Source organism: Lolium rigidum, chromosome 6, assembly GCF_022539505.1.
Source record: "Lolium rigidum isolate FL_2022 chromosome 6, APGP_CSIRO_Lrig_0.1, whole genome shotgun sequence".
NCBI classification, from domain to species: Eukaryota; Viridiplantae; Streptophyta; class Magnoliopsida; order Poales; family Poaceae; genus Lolium; species Lolium rigidum.
This window is the reverse complement of record NC_061513.1, coordinates 84,147,347-84,165,847: the sequence shown is the minus strand read 5'-3', so window position 1 is coordinate 84,165,847 and position 18,501 is coordinate 84,147,347. Positions and strand designations below refer to the sequence as shown.

Below are 18,501 nucleotides of genomic sequence, written 5' to 3'. Positions count from 1 at the left end.
GCTCTCGCAAGCTACTCGCCATGGTGGTGAGAGCGGCGTGGAGATCCCTCACGCACAAGCTCCATTCGGCAGATCTTCGACAGGGTAATGATGTTGCCGGGAGTTGGCTGCTAGATCTCTTGGCCGAGATCTGTAGCTGGCGTTGGCGGCGAACATCTGCTGCTTCGGAGAGCCTCCATGCTCTCGTTTCTGGAGTTTTTCAGCAGAGGACTGAAGCCGGCGGCTACCACCGCCCTGCCTCTGCATCTCATGGTCGAAAGGCGACCCTCCTCGTCCTCTACTTCCCAGAGACCAAGAAGTCCGAGGGGAAGATCTACTGCTCCTGCCACGACGCCGGACCAAGTGGTTCGTCCCCGGTGCCGGTGTCCGTTCAGTGGCGGAGAAAATCGACGACAACTTCCATCAGATGCGGTGCATAGTTTGGAGGACTTGATTGCTTTTTCCATGTCTTTTCTAGGGTCTTTTCTGTAAAAGCTCAGTCCTTATCCAGAATCCCCCTGATCTATAGGGGCTTTTCTGCAATATGTAATCACCGCTTCGTTAATACTAGCAGCTTCTAGGTTCTTCGGACCCTATCCCTATTCAAAAAAAAGTTATCAATGACCACTTCCTAATACTTTAGTACTTTTAGTTGGTAATTCGTCGTCGTGTCACCTATATATGCCAAAAAACAAAAGTTTATTATGACGCTAAATCAAACATTTTCAAACAAAAGCTAAGAGAAACATCCAAACTAATAGTATAGTAATGTAACATTATATTGACCATCACAGCAACAACCTACTTCGAATAAGCCAAGGCAGTTCCTCCATGCACACGCAACCCACACCGGATGCATGTATTTTCCGGTCTGCGGTTGAGCTGGCCGCTGCATGGGCCATGGTTCCCATGCACGCCACCTCTACAAACCAATCATTAGACACCACGTCATCCAAACCACATACGTCCCACCTCCACGTCACCAGAAACAGTCCGTGTAGGTTCGCGGCGTCCGCGAAGACGAACCGCTCCATGTTCCCAGGCAGCTCCCAGGTCCGGTGGGAAGCCCGCGCCCGTTAGATCCTGAAGGAGTCCCGATCGGACGGCGCGAAAACGACCCAGCAGTCGGCGCCCCCGCGACACGGACATCCTGCGGGATGTAACGGCTAGGCGCACACGGTTTTGAGTTTTGACCCACGGCGCGCATGGCAGCTGGGCTCCACTCCGGCTGGACGACGTCACAGCAGGCGACGCTCCCTTTTTTTATTTTTTTGAGAAAGCGACGGCCCTTCTTTTGGCTTCCTCCGGAGCGGTCAAATTTAGCACGCGCCCAAGTCCCCCCGCCAACGCCTCCGGACGTCGTAACTGACATGTGGGCTCGCGTCACGAGGCCCCGCTGTCATCGAGCAGGACCATGCAGCACCCGCTGGGATCGATGCCACTCACTGAAGCTGGGACCCATGATCGGTGGGTCCCGATGGCAGTGGGTGCGATGGAGGGTGCGCAGGGCATGAAAAGAAGGGCTGCCGAGGAGAGGCTGGCGTGGGCGGTGGTTCCTGAGCGGTCGCCACGTGTGGAGCGTAGCCGCATCTCTCCCTTGCCACCTCCTGCTTCCCTGTTCATCTCCCTTCTCAGTAACTGCACCCACCCCCACACCTACACACAGCTTTGGCCGCACACACCCATCCCTCTCACCCGCTCTCCCTCTTCTCTCCGTGCATGGACGCCTCCGCCGGCTCCTCGCCGCCGCACTCGCAAGAGAACCCGCCCAAGCGCGCCGGAGGCCGCGGGAAGGCCCCCGCGGGGGAGATCCGGAAGGGCCATGCGTCGGCGTCGGCGGCGGATGACTTCATGTTCGCGGAAGATACCTTCCCGTCTCTCCCGGATTTCCCATGCCTCTCCTCCCCGTCAAGCTCCACCTTCTCGTCGTCCTCCTCCTCCAACTCATCCACCGCCTTCGCCGCCGCGGGGCGCGGGCGCGGCCGTGGCGCAGCAGGCGGCGTGGCGCGGGATCCCTCCGAACCTGCAGCGGGGGATGACGACATGCTCGAGGACATCGACGAGCTCCTCAACTTCGCCACGCTCTCCGACTCCATGCCCTGGGAGGACGAGCCGCTCTTCCCGGACGACGTCGGCATGATGATAGAGGACGCCATCTCCAACGACCAGCCGCCCGCCACGGGCCACGGCGGAGCCAGGAACGCGGCATCATCCGAGGCCATTGCGTCTGGTGGCGCGCAGGAGGATTCCTCGTCGCCGGCGGACGACCTGCCGCGGTTCTTCATGGAGTGGCTGACCAACAACCGCGACTGCATCTCGGCCGAGGACCTCCGCAGCATCCGCCTCCGCCGCTCCACCATCGAGGCCGCCGCCGCGCGGCTCGGCGGGGGGCGGCAGGGCACCATGCAGCTCCTCAAGCTCATCCTCACCTGGGTGCAGAACCACCACCTGCAGAAGAAGCGCCCCCGCGTCGACGACGAGCTCCACAGCCCCGGCGCCAACCCTGCAGGGTACGAATTCCCCGCTGACCCGAGCGCAGCCGCCACATCCTGGACGATGCCCTACCAGCAACCTTACGGCGGCGAGGCGATCTACCCGTTCCGGCAGAGCGGCAGCACGAGCAGCCAGCAGCCCTTTTCCCCGCCAGCGGCTGACATGCAGGCGGCGAGCATGCCCTGGCCGCAGCAGTACGCGCCGTTCCCCGGCGCCGCATCGTACCCGATGCCCACGCCGGTGGCGGTGGCGGCTCCCGGATTCGGCGTGTGCCCGCAGCGCATGGCCGGGACGGAACCGTCCGCGAGCAAGGAGGCCCGGAAGAAGCGGATGGCTAGGCAGCGACGGCTGTCGGCCCTGCAGCATCAGCGGAGCCAGCAGCTGAATCTGGGCCAGATCCAGACCGCCATGATCCACCCGCAGCAGGAGGCCTTCTCTCCTCACTCCGCGCACTCGGCGCCTGTCACGCCGTCGTCGTCCGGCGGCTGGGGAGGACTCTGGCCGCCGCCGCCGGCCGTCCAACTGCAAGGCCCGGAACAACTCATGGTCCAGGTCCCGAATCCGCTGTCGACCAAGTCCAATTCCTCATCCAGGCAGAAGCAGCAGAAACCCTCGCCGGACGCAGCGGCGCAGCAGGTGCATGCATGCACGAGCACTAGTGCTCCCCATCGCTATCTCGCATAGAATCACGAAGCTAGAGCGCGATTTCTTCCATCTGTTCATCTCTCACAGACGCACATCGCTGTCCAGCGATAGGAATCGCGCGCGCATGCATCCACTTGTTACATTGCATCTCAACAGCGTCGTTCGTGTGCATGCGCGCAGGGTGCAAAGCCGGCGGCGGCTGACAAGAACCTGCGCTTCCTGCTGCAGAAGGTGCTCAAGCAGAGCGACGTCGGAGCCCTCGGCCGCATCGTGCTCCCCAAAGTGAGGCAGCGATCAATCTCCCCCATCTCTCCTTCAATCTCAATCCATGAGTCCACTTGCAAATGTAGCTCGATCTAGCCCTATATATGGATATCTATGTGCATCGATCCACTTGTAAACAATGTTCTTCTCAACTTGGATTAAATTAACAAGAACTAGATTTGGTTGTTGATGGATGCAATTCATGAATGGATCTTTGAAGCTTTTTCTTGATCGGTTGGTATACTAAAACCTACTCTTCTTCCATGGCTTGTTTCAGAAGGAAGCGGAGACGCACCTGCCGGAGCTCAAGAGCAGGGACGGCATCTCCATCCCCATGGAGGACATCGGCACCTCTCAGGTGTGGAGCATGCGGTACCGGTGAGCACTCTACTTCGATTTGGGGACAAATTAACATGCATGCTTAATCAAGTCCACTTTTGTCTTTGTTAATTAGGCTACCAACTGGGCCAGGTATTGTAAATGACATGAGTACCGCATCACTGTGGGACACGCACGTTCCTTTCCCAATTGGGCAAGTGGGTCATATGAATACATGATGGGAATCTGGGGGCCAAATAGTAGCATGCATTCATAGTGTTGCGTCTACGTGAGTGCACAACATGAGCATGCAGAAAATTTGTTTTCCCTCTAGATCTATCGGTTCAATGCTAATTGACATTTCACATGTACAGTAGGTTACAAAAGCAAACATTAAAGTAGATTACGAATAACATATTTTACGCATACAGTACCATTGTCATAGCAATCAGGTGATGTTTGTGATAACATAGTTTATATTTTCCATGTTGTTTTGCGTGCACATTGTATTAGTTTTAAATTAATAATTTCCCTCTCTTTTTACTTACCATGAATTCCGTGTTTAGTCAAAGTCAAACTTTGTAAGGTTTGACTCAATGTATATGCAAATATGAACATTAATTATATAATATCAAAGACATAAAATATGAAAATATATTTTGTGAAGATTATAATAATATTAATTTTATATCGTAGATGTTGATATTTTTTCCTACATTGTTCAAATATTTAAAAGTTTGACTTTGAATAAACTTAGAATGTAGAGTAATTTTGAACGGAGGGAATATGATAAGAGATTGCTAACATGGTGTATGGATCCTGGTTTTCATGCTTGCAGGTTTTGGCCTAATAATAAGAGCAGAATGTATCTTCTTGAGAACACCGGTGAGAGGAAGAGGATCCAAGTCATATAATCCAATTTTGCAAGCAAGTAACTTCTCTTGTAGATGTTCACAAACATTCCATTTGCACGAACTTGCAGGGGACTTTGTTCGTACGAACGACCTGCAAGAGGGGGATTTCATCGTCATTTACTCTGATGTCAAGTCCGGAAAATACGTAATGTTGACATAAACCTAATCTTATATAATTTGTGCAAACCATACATATATATGACTTGCATGCATGTGTAACCAACTTATCAGTCAATCAATGGTTGTCATTTTGTGCTGGTATAAAATCAACACAATATATATTACCATCAGCAATTCAGCATATAATTTGCATGCAATGCGAATATTTGTCTTTGGATAATCAGTGAAGCAGTTTCTTTTTTTATGCTTGTCTTTGGATATTCAGTGAAGCAGTTTCTTTGTTTATGCTTTGAATTGCCATGCAGTAGCTAACTTCAGCCTTTCTGTGTACCACCAGCTGATACGTGGTGTGAAGGTAAGACCGATGGCGCACGATCAAGCGAAGTACAAGCATGGCACCTACGACTTGAATAATGTGGGAGCTGAAGATGCCAGCGCCACCGAAGCAGGCAGCTGCAAGGGGAAGTCTCCGCACAGCGTCAGGCGGTCTCGCCAGGAGGCTGCCTCCATGAACCAGATGGCGGTGAGCACCTGAAGGAACAAAAGGAAAATCAATCGATCCACCATTGAAGACTTAGCTAGCTTATGTATACATAATGTTGATGATCAAATCGATCTCCTGTTGTATGATGATCCGTGGTACTGTAGCCCTAGGTTTGACGGTATTTAAAGTAGCTATCTGTCCTGTGTGACAACTAAAGAATGCATGTTGTTTGGTTCGTTAAACCCTGTAACCCCTGTACATGCATGAACATACCTTATTTGTTTGTGTCAATTCGTCTAACAAGCACACTAGAACCTGCCGTGCATGCCCTGGTGTTTTTGATTTACAGTTTTACATTGCTCTTGGATGTCTCGCTATGTAGACCTAGGAAATATACCTGAAGGGTGTGCTGGTTTCTGTAGCTGGTGCCTGTTTGGAACATGCAAATTGCAGTTGAATCGAGATAATTTCCCACTCGGAGCAAAGACTCCCTAAGCTACATCGATCATACCTAGTTTCGAGATCAGAACAGCAGTGCAGGAGTAGTACTTTCGCCGTTCGTTGTGCCGGCTGTCAAAATATTGACCTAAAATTCAGATGGGCGGCCAGAATAATTTAAACTCGAGTGTATAGACATACACAAACAGCTGACAAACTACAGCTATGCATATATGTTTGAAAATGCACTATACGCCGCAAACACACACACACACACACACAGAGTCTGGGAGGATTGTTGAGTGGGCTCTCCCGTCCCGAAACAGAGACAACCCTAGCCCCGCGTCCTCTCCCTCCCCCCGCCCCGCCGCCGCCGGTGGTCGCCGCCGGGCCTTGCCCGTGCGGTAGACGGCGGCGGCGAGGCCCCCCTCCTTGCGGCTGGCTGGCGGAGGCTCAGGCCCTCGCGGCGGTTGGCGCTCCTCGCGTCCATGAAGACGGCTTCGGCTGGCGGCGGCGCGGCCGTCGGCGGCGAGCTCGGCGGGCAGCGGCGGGCGCAGCGGGTGGCGGCGCTCGGGTCGGCTGCGTGCTGGGGCAAGGGAGACTCCTGGGAGGAGCCGGGGTTGCGCGGCCGCCGGCCTCGCGGCGCCCGGTCGCCGCGAGATTGGGTCGAGGCGGGGGCCTCGCCCATTTCCCGTGCCCCGAGACACTCCTCCGCCGGATCCGGCGATTCCGGCAGCCGGGGTGGCTGCTGGCCGACGATCCGGCTGCTGGAGTTCCCCTTTGCCCGACCTCCAGATCTGGTGGCGGCACCAACCGTGGTGGTTGTGGTTCGCCCGGAGATGGTGGAGGAGCTTCCTCCCTGGGATCTGCGCGGGGTAGATCCCAGTGAGGCCGGTGGTTGTCTGATGGTGTGCGGGAGCCCGGTGTCTGCGAAGTCCTCGGTGCTCTGTTGCGGTCCGGCGGCGCAAGGAGATCGGTTTCTGAGGTGGCGGCCTCAGTTGGTGGGAACCTTTTGGCTGACGGGCGAGCCAGAGGTTCAGGTGCTGGTCGGTGGCCATGGTCGTGTGGGCGACGTGGCCTCGGCGAGCGGCGCTCCGTGGCAGCGGTGTGGTCGCCGTTTTGGCGGTATCCCTACCCTGTGCTGGTGGTGGAGATGTATTGCCGAGGGGAAACCCTTGCTCGGGTCTTCTCGAGACGCGACGGCGACGTCTACAGACGCCGTCCCCTTCTTGAAGGCGTCGATGCGGCTTTTCTCGGCTCCCCTAGGTGCTCCGGGCGAAAGCCCAAGATTTTCGGATCGGGTGGTGGCGGCGGTCTTGCGTCGTTCTCTTCTTGAAGACACCACCTTGGAGCTCACGGTGTGCTTGCTCCCCGTCGGTTGGTCGGCGGAGGTGCGAGGCTTCTTCATGGCGCCGACTCTTCGTTTGACAATCTTCGGCAAGGCTTGCTTCGTCTCCTTCCCTTGTCGAGCTTCCTTGGCGCCGCTCTTCGGTGTGTGAGCAACGTGGGTCGGCCCTCGGTGGTGGTCGGCCTCCGGTGGCGTCTCTCGCGACGGAGGAGTTCCGTTGAGGCGCGCGTGAAAATGGCTCGCTCTCGAGTGAGCTCCGGCCCGACACTGTAGACTCCAGTTCTTCTCCGAGTCCTCGTAGGCGCTTTGGCCGACCTTGTTGGTCGCGCTTCCGGATGTAGCTTCTTTGGTAGTTCGTGTGGGTGTGTGGTGTCGTTACGTAGGTCTGGGTTCAGCGACTTTCGTATCATTCTCGCCGTTGGTGGCTTTGTTAATTCAAAGTCGGGCACTTGAGTGCCTTTGATCTAAAAAAAACACACACACACACAAAACACACTGCCTGATTCCTGATGGATCCCGGCCCCCCGACTAGATTCCCCATCTGAAACGGAACTCACGAGTTTGTTGCTTACGTACGCTTTTGCTGCCTCTCACAGTCAGGGTACTGCCGAGGGCCAGGCTGGCGGCGCCGAGGCGTCGCCATGTGCGGCGTCGCCGTGGAGGGACATGACGTTATGGCGGGCTCGGTTTCGTCGGACCGATATGGTTTTTTATGCAGGAAACCATTTGTTTATTCGGAGCTCTCTCGTCCATGATCGACCATTAGTCTGTTCTGCGCCTACGTGCCCTTATCTTGCGAGGGCTGATGGGAATTTGCGGCGTGTTTCGATCTGAGCTTTTCTGATCGATCCTCCAGATGTAGGGCTGCGTGCGTTTCCCTTTGATGTTCTTTTCCCTTATTTTTCTCTGGAGATGGAAAGAATAAAGAGGATGTGATGAGGTGTGTGTGTTGGTGAAGGATAAGGCAATGATGAGCGGTGAGTGTGCGTGCGTGCGTACGTGGTCCGGTGCTGATGAATGGGGGTTTCTGAATTTGGTGGTGATCGGTTGCCCCAACTCACCGGATGCGGCAACATGCATATGATCCACTGTACTATATGCATACATATTGTTTAACCTCCTCAGGAGATGATGTTTTTTATGCGCATTCGTCTTCTGGTATCTTGGGGATCGAACATTTGATCTATCCATACCATATTCGGACCAGATACATGCATATAACCGGCTCAGAGCTATATACTCCGTACATAGCCAGGAAATTGAAGAAAGACGTCACAGCAGAAAACAAGATATGTCAGCCTCATCATCGCCGCCACCATCATCAGCAAAGGAAAATGTTCTATTTTTTGAACGCAAATTCATTCAGCTCAAGTAGTATGCAGAGGCATTACATAGCCTGTGAAGTTTGCAGATTGAAGAGCAATATAGATAAGATATAGTAGGTTATTTCTATGAGCTGGACAATTGCATACGCTTGTAAGCAATCATGTGCTACGCCATTGAGGTCTTGTTTAACATAACAAATTTCAGCATGTAGTGGAGCAGCCATTTGAAGGAAGGGGACAAGGGCATCTCTTATTTCCCATGTCCCCTGCTAGGTGGAAATGGAGTGTGCTACTGAAGCTGTAGCAACTCACGCTGTCAAGAAGGTTACTTGCTGTGTAGATGTAGCATATGATCTATATGATCCAGTGTATTGTGTATACGTATATTGTTTAACCTCCTGAGGCGATGGTGTTTTTTATGTGCATTCGTCTGGTATCTTGGGAATCGGAGATTTGATTTATCCATAGCATATTCAGACACATAGATATAACCGGCTCGGAGCTATACATAGCGAGGAAATGGAAGAAACACGCCACAACAGAGAAGAAGAGATGCCCGCCTCATCATCACCCCCACCGTAATCATGAAAATATCTTTTTTTGACAGTCGGGGGAGCCAAATTCATTGAGCTCAAGTATATACAGAGTGCATTGCATAGCCTATGAAGTCTGCAAATTGAAGAGCGATGTAGATATGACATAGGCTCTGTAACATCTATTTAATAGGCTGATGTGCGCAATCGTGTACTGCACCATTGAGGTCTCGCTTGACATAATAAATTTCAGCTCATAGTGGAGCAGCCATTTCAAGGAAGGAGGCAAGGATATCTCTTGTTTCCATGGCACCCTGCTAGGCGGAAATGGACTGTGCGACTGAAGCTGTAGCAACTCACAGATTGTTTGTCAAGAAGGTTACTTTCTGTAGCTGTAGCATTCGTGCCACCTTTGCTGCCAGAAAAGAGATGTTCCTTCAGCCTAAAATAGTGGGTACCTGCTGTGCTGAAGCTTGTGTCAGCACATCGCATTTGGCCATAGCGATTGGAATCTGAAGAAATAGAACAATGCCAGTTGATTGGCATCCGAGATTATTTTTTTCCCTCCAATGCAAAGATCCGTCTTGATTGTTGATCCGTGAGGTGGAAAAACACTTTCCATTGGGGCATCTTGCACGCTTGCATTTTCCTTGTTCATATTGGCTTGAACCTGCAGCAAAGAAACATCAGAGGGATCCTGCATTTTCATGCTTTCCTGAATTTCCCATGCCGCCTGGAACATCCGATGAGGAGCCCTTTGTTTTTGAACAAAATAATTTCGCATTTCTTGATTTTCATAGGCACCATATAAAAGTCAAAATATTTCCCAGAGAGGCATAAGGGTGATTCATAGTCAACAACTTTATCGAAATCCATGAAAAATAATTGCAGCATGTGGCAAGCATCTCAGATCTAATGAACCAAGGATAAGTAAACCAACTGTTGGCAAGCAACAAAAATGAACTAAGAAGAAATCAAACTATGAACGATAGAATTTTGGCCTAGATAATTCAGGGTTAGCGTGGTGTAGAAATAAGTGTAATATTAAGAAAATGTTACATCAAAAATACTACAGTTACGGTACAAACATTAATTTATATAAAATCCAATACCTTCCATGTATCTTTTTCTCTACTGAGTTTGAGGCTACATTCATGTAACTTTGGCTAGATATCTATCTATAACTAGGAGTGATCACACTCCTACTATGTGAATCGGGGTTGGATCAAAGACCTAGTTAAAATTGAGAAGTGGTGGCTAACTAACCTGATTTGAAAGAGATTGTTAACAAAGCTTGGTATAGTACATATTAAGAGCAACAAACTATTGATAGTTGGCAGTATAAGGTTGTAACATCTAGTAGGTTGGCTAAAGCTTGGAGCATCAACATGGAAGCAAATCTTAGGAAAGCAAAAAAAAAAGCGGAGATCCTGGTATTTTAGATATTGCTGAATCCCAGCCTTTATATCCTGATAAGAACGCAAATAGGTTGAGATCTCAGATGAAATCTGGTTGTTGGAAGATATTAAAGCCAAACAGAGATCTAGGGGTAGGAAATTTCGGTTAGCCATTGCATTATCATGGAGTGGCTAATCAGACAAAATGGAAGACTTCAATTTAATTAGATAAACCCAAAATCCTGAACTACGTATCCATGAAACACATTGTATGAATAAGATAGCTACTAATTATATAAAGATTTCATCAAATGAGAGGAGATGGCATGATATTATATTGAGGGGACTTTTAGGTTTGATCCCAAGTGGTGCTTGGATTGGAATTCAAATGTGGCCTAGGGTTTTAGTTGTGATCACCCATGTGATACACAAACTAGAATTGGGTATAAGCATAAGCTAGAGTTATGTTTAGTTGGCTAGAGTTACTCCTCCTCACTTAGTTAGAATTCTTGTATCAAAGCAATTCTAGGGTTGTCCCTAGTACTTGGATAAGCCAGGCTTAAGTACCATGTCATTACTCTTACACTCAAGGCATGAGGTTTGGTCTGGGTTAACTACTAGTGATATACTTATTATTTCATCTGTTAGATGGGATATATTAATCATATAGGTTTAACTTATCATCTAAATCTACAAGGTATGATCATGCATTAAACATGATCCACTTATTCCTCACTAATCACTTCTTTATTATTTCTCTCAGCACACTCACTTAGATTCTTAGGGTTTTAGGATCATTACCCAAATTGTAATGATCAAGTTATTGGCCTCCTTGTGGTTCATTAGTAAATCATGGTTCTCCTCTCCAAGATCAAGTATTAGTCAATATACTTGAGTGTGCACATGTAGCTTGAGCTCTTGGGATAGGTAAAGTTCCTTTAGGGTTTATGAGCATTACCAAGGTGTAATGATCACCACACTTGCTTCTCTTGGATCACTAGTAAAATAGGTTCTCACTTACCACCAAGTGTTAGCTTGTTCAAGTAGGGTTTAGTACTTGACTTATATTTCTTGTAGCATTAATTAATATCAAGGACTAGGATAGGATTTGGATATTAACCTAGAGTTCTACTCAATGGATAGTATAAACATATGAATGGTTCTCTCCTTTCTCTAGGGTTTAATAGGAATAGGTTTGAATGAACAAGATTAGTAGTCAAGGATTAATGGAGAATGAATATGAATGTCCTTGACATGGATTCAATATTGTAGTTGGGAATATACCATGTGGATCATGGTAAAAATATTTATTTAGTAGAAGACATGGAAAAGATAAGTAAAGAATAGTTTATTGATTAGTTGTGTTCCTGGATTTATAGTTAAATAGTTATGCATGTGTTGTTGTTAGAAATATCATGTTGAGATCTTTTATAAGATCTTGTGGTTGATCCATACTTAAGGGGTGGTTTGTTCTAAAACTAATTCCATTTGATCTAGTCCATAGATCAAATCATCTTTACCCAAAACAAGGTTTAGCAAAGATCATGGTGAAGTTTATAGCGCTTGACTTGATGACCTACTTCAATTCCATCAACTCAAGTGAAACTTCAGTTACTGTGACAAGTTTTATTTGAAAGCGGGAAAATTCCCTGGATTTTCTATGCATGAATGCAATGCACACTTTGGTGTTCTCTCATTTTGTAGCCTGCTGAAAGAACATCTCTCATATTATGTTTTGAGTGTTTGATGTCAATGTATGTGATACACTAATGTTTGTTTAAGTGGTACATGGTTTATATAGATACATTTATATGTGTGTTGGATGTGGTCAGTGTTGTCAAAAAGAATCAGCAAAAAGTTCATAAGGCCGGATAATCCGGGCCGGATATTTCCAAAATATCCGGCCCCCAATTTTTCGGCTAAGGACTTGAGGAAAAGCAGCTCAGTATAGGGGCCGGACATTTGCCCGGATATTGTCCCGGTTTTGTCCCAGGGCCGGATTATCCGGGCCGGACATTTCAAGAATATCCGGCCCCCTCGAAAATGGCTAAGGACCTGAAGAAATGCTTCTCTGGATAGTGGCCGGATATTTGCCCGGACATTGTCCTGGTTTTGTACCTGGAGGCCGGATTATCCTAGGGGGGGGGGGCGGATTATCCGGCCCTAACTTAGGCCGGATTATCCGCCCCCCCGGAAGGCTCAACGGCTGGATTTTGGGGAGGGGTATTTATACCCCTCTTCTTCTTCCTTCCCCTTTGCTCAATCATTGCACAAGAAATCTGCCAAGCTTCACCTCCATTAGAGCCACCTCAAGAAACACAAGATTTGCAAGATCTCCTTCCTCCCTCAACCAAAGCTCTTGATCTTTGGAGATTCGAAGGAGAAGCCACCGATCTACATCCTCACCGAAGCGTTTTTCATTTCCCCCTCATTTGTTTGAGGGATCTCATGCTAGTGTTCCTATTTGGTTCCCTAGTTGATTTGTGTTGATGTGTTGTTGTTGATTGTTGTATTGTTACAGATTTGGGAGCCTCCAATTCAGTTGTGGATGTGTGCCCCAAGAACCTTGTAAAGGCCCGGTTTCCGCCTCGAGAAAATCCCTTAGTGGAAGTGGGCTAGGCCTTTGTGGCGTTGCTCACAGGAGATCTGAGTGAAGCCTTCGTGGTCGTTGGTTTGGCTTTCGTAGCAACCACACTCCTCCAAACGTAGACGTACCTTCTTGCAAAGGAAGGGAACTACGGGAATCATCTCCGTGTCATCGCGTGCTCCACTCTCGGTTACCTCTATCCTATTCTATCTCTTATATTGTGTAGCTATATCTTGCTTAGTTGCTTATCTTGTCATATAGGTAAATTCACTTAGTTGCATATCTAGAGAATTTACCTTTGTGTCAAGCCTAAATTCAAAAAGAACTAAAAATTGATTAGCACCTATTCACCCCCCCTCTAGGTGCGGCATACGATCCTTTCAATTGGTATCAGAGCCTCGGCTCTTATTTCGGGCTTAACCGCCTAAGAGTATGCCAAACGAGGAGTCTTCGGAAGGGGCCGCCAAGACGGTCTCCATGGAAGACTTCAATTCGTTGAAGTCCTCCATGGAAGCCCAAATGGAAAGCATGAAAAAGATGATTGCCGAGCTTTTGGCTCCGGTCCCTCCCAAGGCTCCCAGTGTAGAGGTTAAGGACACGGGTGCGTTAGAAGAGGGAGATGCTTCGGAATTACCCTCCTGTACCAAACCCGTGGAAGGTGATAACTTAAACACTATCAAATCTCCCATTGCATCTCCTAGGGGAACTAGTGGAGGTGAGAGCTACAATCGAGTAGCTCCTCCTTTTCTATCTCCCGATATACCGGTTCCCCATCCCCATATGAACATTCGGGGCGACCCACCTAAGTTTTCCATTGAGAATTTCGATACTTGGCAATTTGAGTTTCTCTCTCATGTTTGTAGTGCCTCCAATGAACTTTGGAGAATCATCTTGGAAGGCTTCAAGCCATACAACCCCGAAAAGTTGACTAGAAGAGAAGCGGTTGATAGTCAACTCAACAACACCGCCTTGCACATGATTCAAACTAGTGTGGGGACAAAGGAATTGTGTCGTTGCCTAATCGACGGTACCTCGGAGGAGGGATCCTCACGAGGGGGAGAAGAAGTAGGGGCCATAGCGCGGAGTGCACACGGGACGGTGGTACGCGAGTTACCCAGCTTCGGAACACCTGCACGATGACAGGGCCTACTGCTGCTTGTCTGGTATTATTTGGGCGCTTTCGCGTTGTTACAATGAGTTGTGGTTGTGCCTCTAGGGCTCCCGGGATCCGGCTTATAAAGGTGCACGGATCTAGGGTTTACACGGAGATTCCTAGCCGGAATACAAGTTGCCTAACTACGGTACAATGTCTTGCCGTGTACGTCAAGGATCCGCCTTCCTCCAAGTACGTGCTGGATCCGGATACTTCATGGGCCGTCACGGATCCGGCCTCCTTCGTAGGTCGGTAGAGATCCGGCTTCTCGTTCTCGGGCTGGACTTCATCCTTCGGGATCTACAAGCAATCGGGCCGCCCGATGGGCCACATGCCTCACCACCATCTATGGGCCACCCGGCTTGCCGGATCTAGGCCATGCCGTTGATATACCCATAAAGTATACCCACAACAGTAGCCCCCGAAGTTCTCCGAGATTCATCATTCCTCCGGCTTCATTCAGCTCGGATCCGAAGAGAATCTTGAAGAGCTTCAAAAACTTCTACTTGTTTCCGGGTTCAGATTAGGTATCATAACGGAGATTCCGCTTTTCCCGCGCACAACTTCCTTTTTTCCCACGCTAAATTTTCGCAGATGCAAATCTTTAGCCGGAAATTTCGGGAGCACATGGTTAAATTACCTCCACGTCATTTTACCGCATTTGACCTAAGACACGTGTCGTCCATCCAACGGTGCGACCGTTCCATTTCCGCCGTTGGATCCGAATCCCGAATCTCCGCGCGTGGCCTATAAATACCCCCGCGGCTCGGTAAATTTTCATTCTTTCACCTCTCCTCACCACTTCATCTTCTACCTCGCGCCGCGCCGCCCGACAGATCTCAACTCCGGCGAGCCTTCCGTGCGGGAGCTTCACGCACCGCCGCCTCAAGCCTCTTCTCCAACCAAGATCGCTGCGGTTGACCGAGAAATCGACTCCGCCGCCGATTCGTGGTCATCGAAGGCTCGAAAACCACCAGTTTGTTAACCTCCACTTCACCGGAGCTTCGCCGGACCGTCGCGCCATTGACGGTACGTGCATCGGACTTGTAGAAGAAGAAGTAGTCGTAGCTTAGAATTTCCGGTTACTCAAATTAGTTCGCATGGGTGCAGCCGGAAGCATGCCTCATGGTTCTCCTCCACCGCACTCGGTAGTTCTCCGAGTAACCCGGAACCCAGTGCCGTGGAACCAATTTGCCCGGATCCCATAGCGTTCCTGCCACCATATGTTTCCGACATCCGGCTAGCTCAACCGTTTTCCGCATCTTCCAGCTCCACTCCAGGTCGGATCCCCTCCCTCAAAGAACTCCAAGAAGAACTTGAAGGTCAAGCAAGGATGGCAACCAAGGTGCAGGAGGCGGAAAACAAGAGGGCTTCAAAAGCTCGGAACCGTGAAGGAGAACGGGGTCAATGGTGGCCCTGTGAAACCACTGATGTAGAGCTCAGAGAGCTCCAGAACGAGGGCATGATCTCCGCCTACTGGAGCTTCATTCGTGACACCGACGTCCCCAATCCCGGAGTCGACGAAGTGGTCATGACCAAGGCCTGGGTGGAGCGCGGATTGTCACTCCCCTGCTCAGAGTTTTTTCTCTCTGTCCTCAGCACATATGGGCTCCAGCCACACAACATCTGTCCCAACTCATACCTCCTCCTCTCCAACTTTGTTACTCTTTGCGAAGGGCACCTCGGAATCCGTCCGGATATCAAGTTGTGGCAGTTCTTCTTCCGAGTAAAGAAAGAAACAAAGGAAAAAAGCAATGGTGAACTGTGGGAGCATGACGTTTATGCTCCGACCTGGACGCATGTATCCGCCCCACGACTCGCACGAATCAGTCCGGTATTGGAACGCCGGATGGTTCTATGAAAAGAACATCTCAGTTCCGAACGTCCACAAGGGCCTGCCCAAATTCGTCAACGAACCTCCGGAGGAACTTGCGAGCCGGAGCTTCGTTCCCTCACTCGCCACGACTCCGATCATCGGAGAAGGCAGCGCGGAGAATATCTTGGCTAGTCCATGATGGGCTAACCGGAGCTCAACTCACGCTCGACCTGGTTCACCCGGCGGATCCGGCCTCTCGCGGTATAACGCGCGATTGATCCGCGCATACACCGAGGCGGACGACCTGCTCCGAGCTACCCGCCACGATCTTCCGGCCGACTCTCTAAAAAGGAGAATCAAGACGCTCGTGAAGATAGGCCGTGGCCAGCCGGTCCCGGAACTGATTAAGGACATCTATACCAACGACCAATGTCCTCCCGGTAAACTCGATTCCCTTTGTTACTCCAATCTTCACAAGTTTTCGGATATCGATCTTATACTCATATATGCTTATTTGCTTATTTCCTCCAGCCTCGACACCACTGGCGGAGGAAAACTTTCGTACCATTCTTCGTGTTCCTGTCGCCGACGACGGGCGGAGGAGGATCCGGACGACGAAGAAGAGGAAGAGGAACAGGCGCCCCGCAAGGCAGCCCCTCGACCTTCGAAGCGTCCCCGCGCCAAAGCTTCCGGTTCAGAAGCCGGAGCTAGCGGCGAGGCCTCCGCCAAGAAGTCAAAGACGGTGAAGCCCCCTCCGCTAAACTCGAAGAGAGCGGAGCAAGCGCGCTTGAAGTTGCTAGCAATAGCTGGCCAACGCTCGCGCCCCATCATCCCCGGAGCCTCGTAAGTTTTCGAATATGGTACATCTCTTCTTGGATAAAAATTGTTTATGACGTGAACCCCTTTGCTTGCATGTAGGAATCCGAGCACCGCCACCACCAAGACCACCAACCAAGAGCCCATCACCAAGTATATGAAAAAGTCTCCGGCTGTAGGTCCACCTACTCCAGCTCCATGCTTTTGACTTGCTCGAGCGTTGCGGTGATTTCGCGATCCTGTCTTTCAAAGCGATCCATGATATGTGCAGCTTCTTCCCTCTCATCCAATATAGCAGCTGCGGTGTTGGCAAACTTTTTGGCTGTGGCCAGCATCTCCTTTCTAGTGGCTTCTAGAGCCTCCGGATCTGCGGCATCGTCAGGGGTTATTGGCTTGTTGAGGACGTCAGACTTCGCGACCAAATCCATGCGTGCTTGTGCAACTATCTCTTCAGGCGACAGGAGGCTCTCCGAGGAAGGATCCATGCGGGGCCGCTCCCGCGACATCGGAGATCCGTGGTGGGATGGTTGGGGGTCGGATTGGGCGCTTGCCTCTTCTAATCCGTTTTCTCCGAGCGCCGCTACGGTTGCAAGTACCGCCTTGGCTGAGGCGGAGTCAACTTCGGGCTGGCCGCCGTATCCGAGTTCCGTCACCTTGCGATCAAACTCCGCAGGTGTCCATGGACTCGGGTGTCTCCGGAGATTGGGCTTAGATTTCCCAAAATCGACTCTTCGGCCGGAGTTTCGCTTTCTCCGACGACCTCCTCGCTGATCCGGAGCAGCGTTGTTTTCCGGGGCTTCGACCTGCTCGGGACCAGCTCCGACTTCATGAGGGGCGGTTCCGGCGGTATGGGCCAAGAAGTGTACGAAGTGACACCTTTGCTTCTCTAACACCTGGGAGACCCAAGCGGATCTGCATTGGTCTTCCACCGTTACTTCCGCTCGTGGGCGGATTGGGTGGGTTTTGATTTTTCCAGATCTAAGGCGGAATCTTCGCTAGGAAGTTCCTGCGTCTCAGATCGGATCTTCGCGACTGCGTCCAGCTCAGCGGCGGTCGCGTCAGCGTTACTTACCAGTGGGTTTCCGTCGAAATCGACGGTTTCCCCGATGAAGATGTGTATGCCGCCAACTGGGACGATGGAGAGCTTGACGGGGTCGGTTTTAGCCGGAATCCAACACTCATCCGGAGGGACGATTGGCAGACTTCCGGCGTAAAGGACACGCCCCACAGCGATGGTGTCGTCGTAGCTTCCCATGGCGGAACCCTCCCGGTTCCGGCCTCCAAACGCCGCAGGCCCCACGGTGGGCGCCAACCGTCGTTGCCTGATCGACGGTACCTCGGAGGAGGGATCCTCACGAGGGGGAGAAGAAGTAGGGGCCATAGGGCGGAGTGCACACGGGACGGTGGTACGCGAGTTACCCAGCTTCGGAACACCCGCACGATGACAGCGGCCTACCGCCGCTTGTCTGGTATTATTTGGGCGCTTTCGCGTTGTTACAATGAGTTGTGGTTGTGCCTCTAGGGCTCCCGGGATCCGGCTTATAAAGGCGCACGGATCTAGGGTTTACACGGAGAGTCCTAGCCGGAATACAAGTTGCCTAACTACGGTACAATGTCTTGCCGTGTACGTCAAGGATCCGCCTTCCTCCAAGTACGTGCCGGATCCGGATACTTCATGGGCCGTCACGGATCCGGCCTCCTTCGTAGGTCGGTAGAGATCCGGCTTCTCGTTCCTCGGGGCTGGACTTCATCCTTCGGGATCTACAAGAATCGGCCGCCCGATGGGCCACATGCCTCACCACCATCTATGGGCCACCCGGGCTTGCCGGATCTAGGCCATGCCGTTGATATACCCATAAAGTATACCCACA

The 18,501-nt window shown here is 50.8% G+C and overlaps 1 protein-coding gene across 1 annotated transcript; it reads left to right on the top strand.

The window, feature by feature from the left end:
- Positions 1–1,698: 1,698 nt before the first annotated feature.
- Positions 1,699–5,268, top strand: LOC124662877 (B3 domain-containing protein VP1-like). Its single transcript, XM_047200659.1, has 6 exons — positions 1,699–3,108; positions 3,274–3,399; positions 3,662–3,759; positions 4,538–4,584; positions 4,682–4,758; positions 5,071–5,268. Exons 1-6 carry the CDS (start codon positions 1,699–1,701, stop codon positions 5,266–5,268), a joined length of 1,956 nt encoding a protein of 651 aa, XP_047056615.1.
- Positions 5,269–18,501: the final 13,233 nt, after the last annotated feature.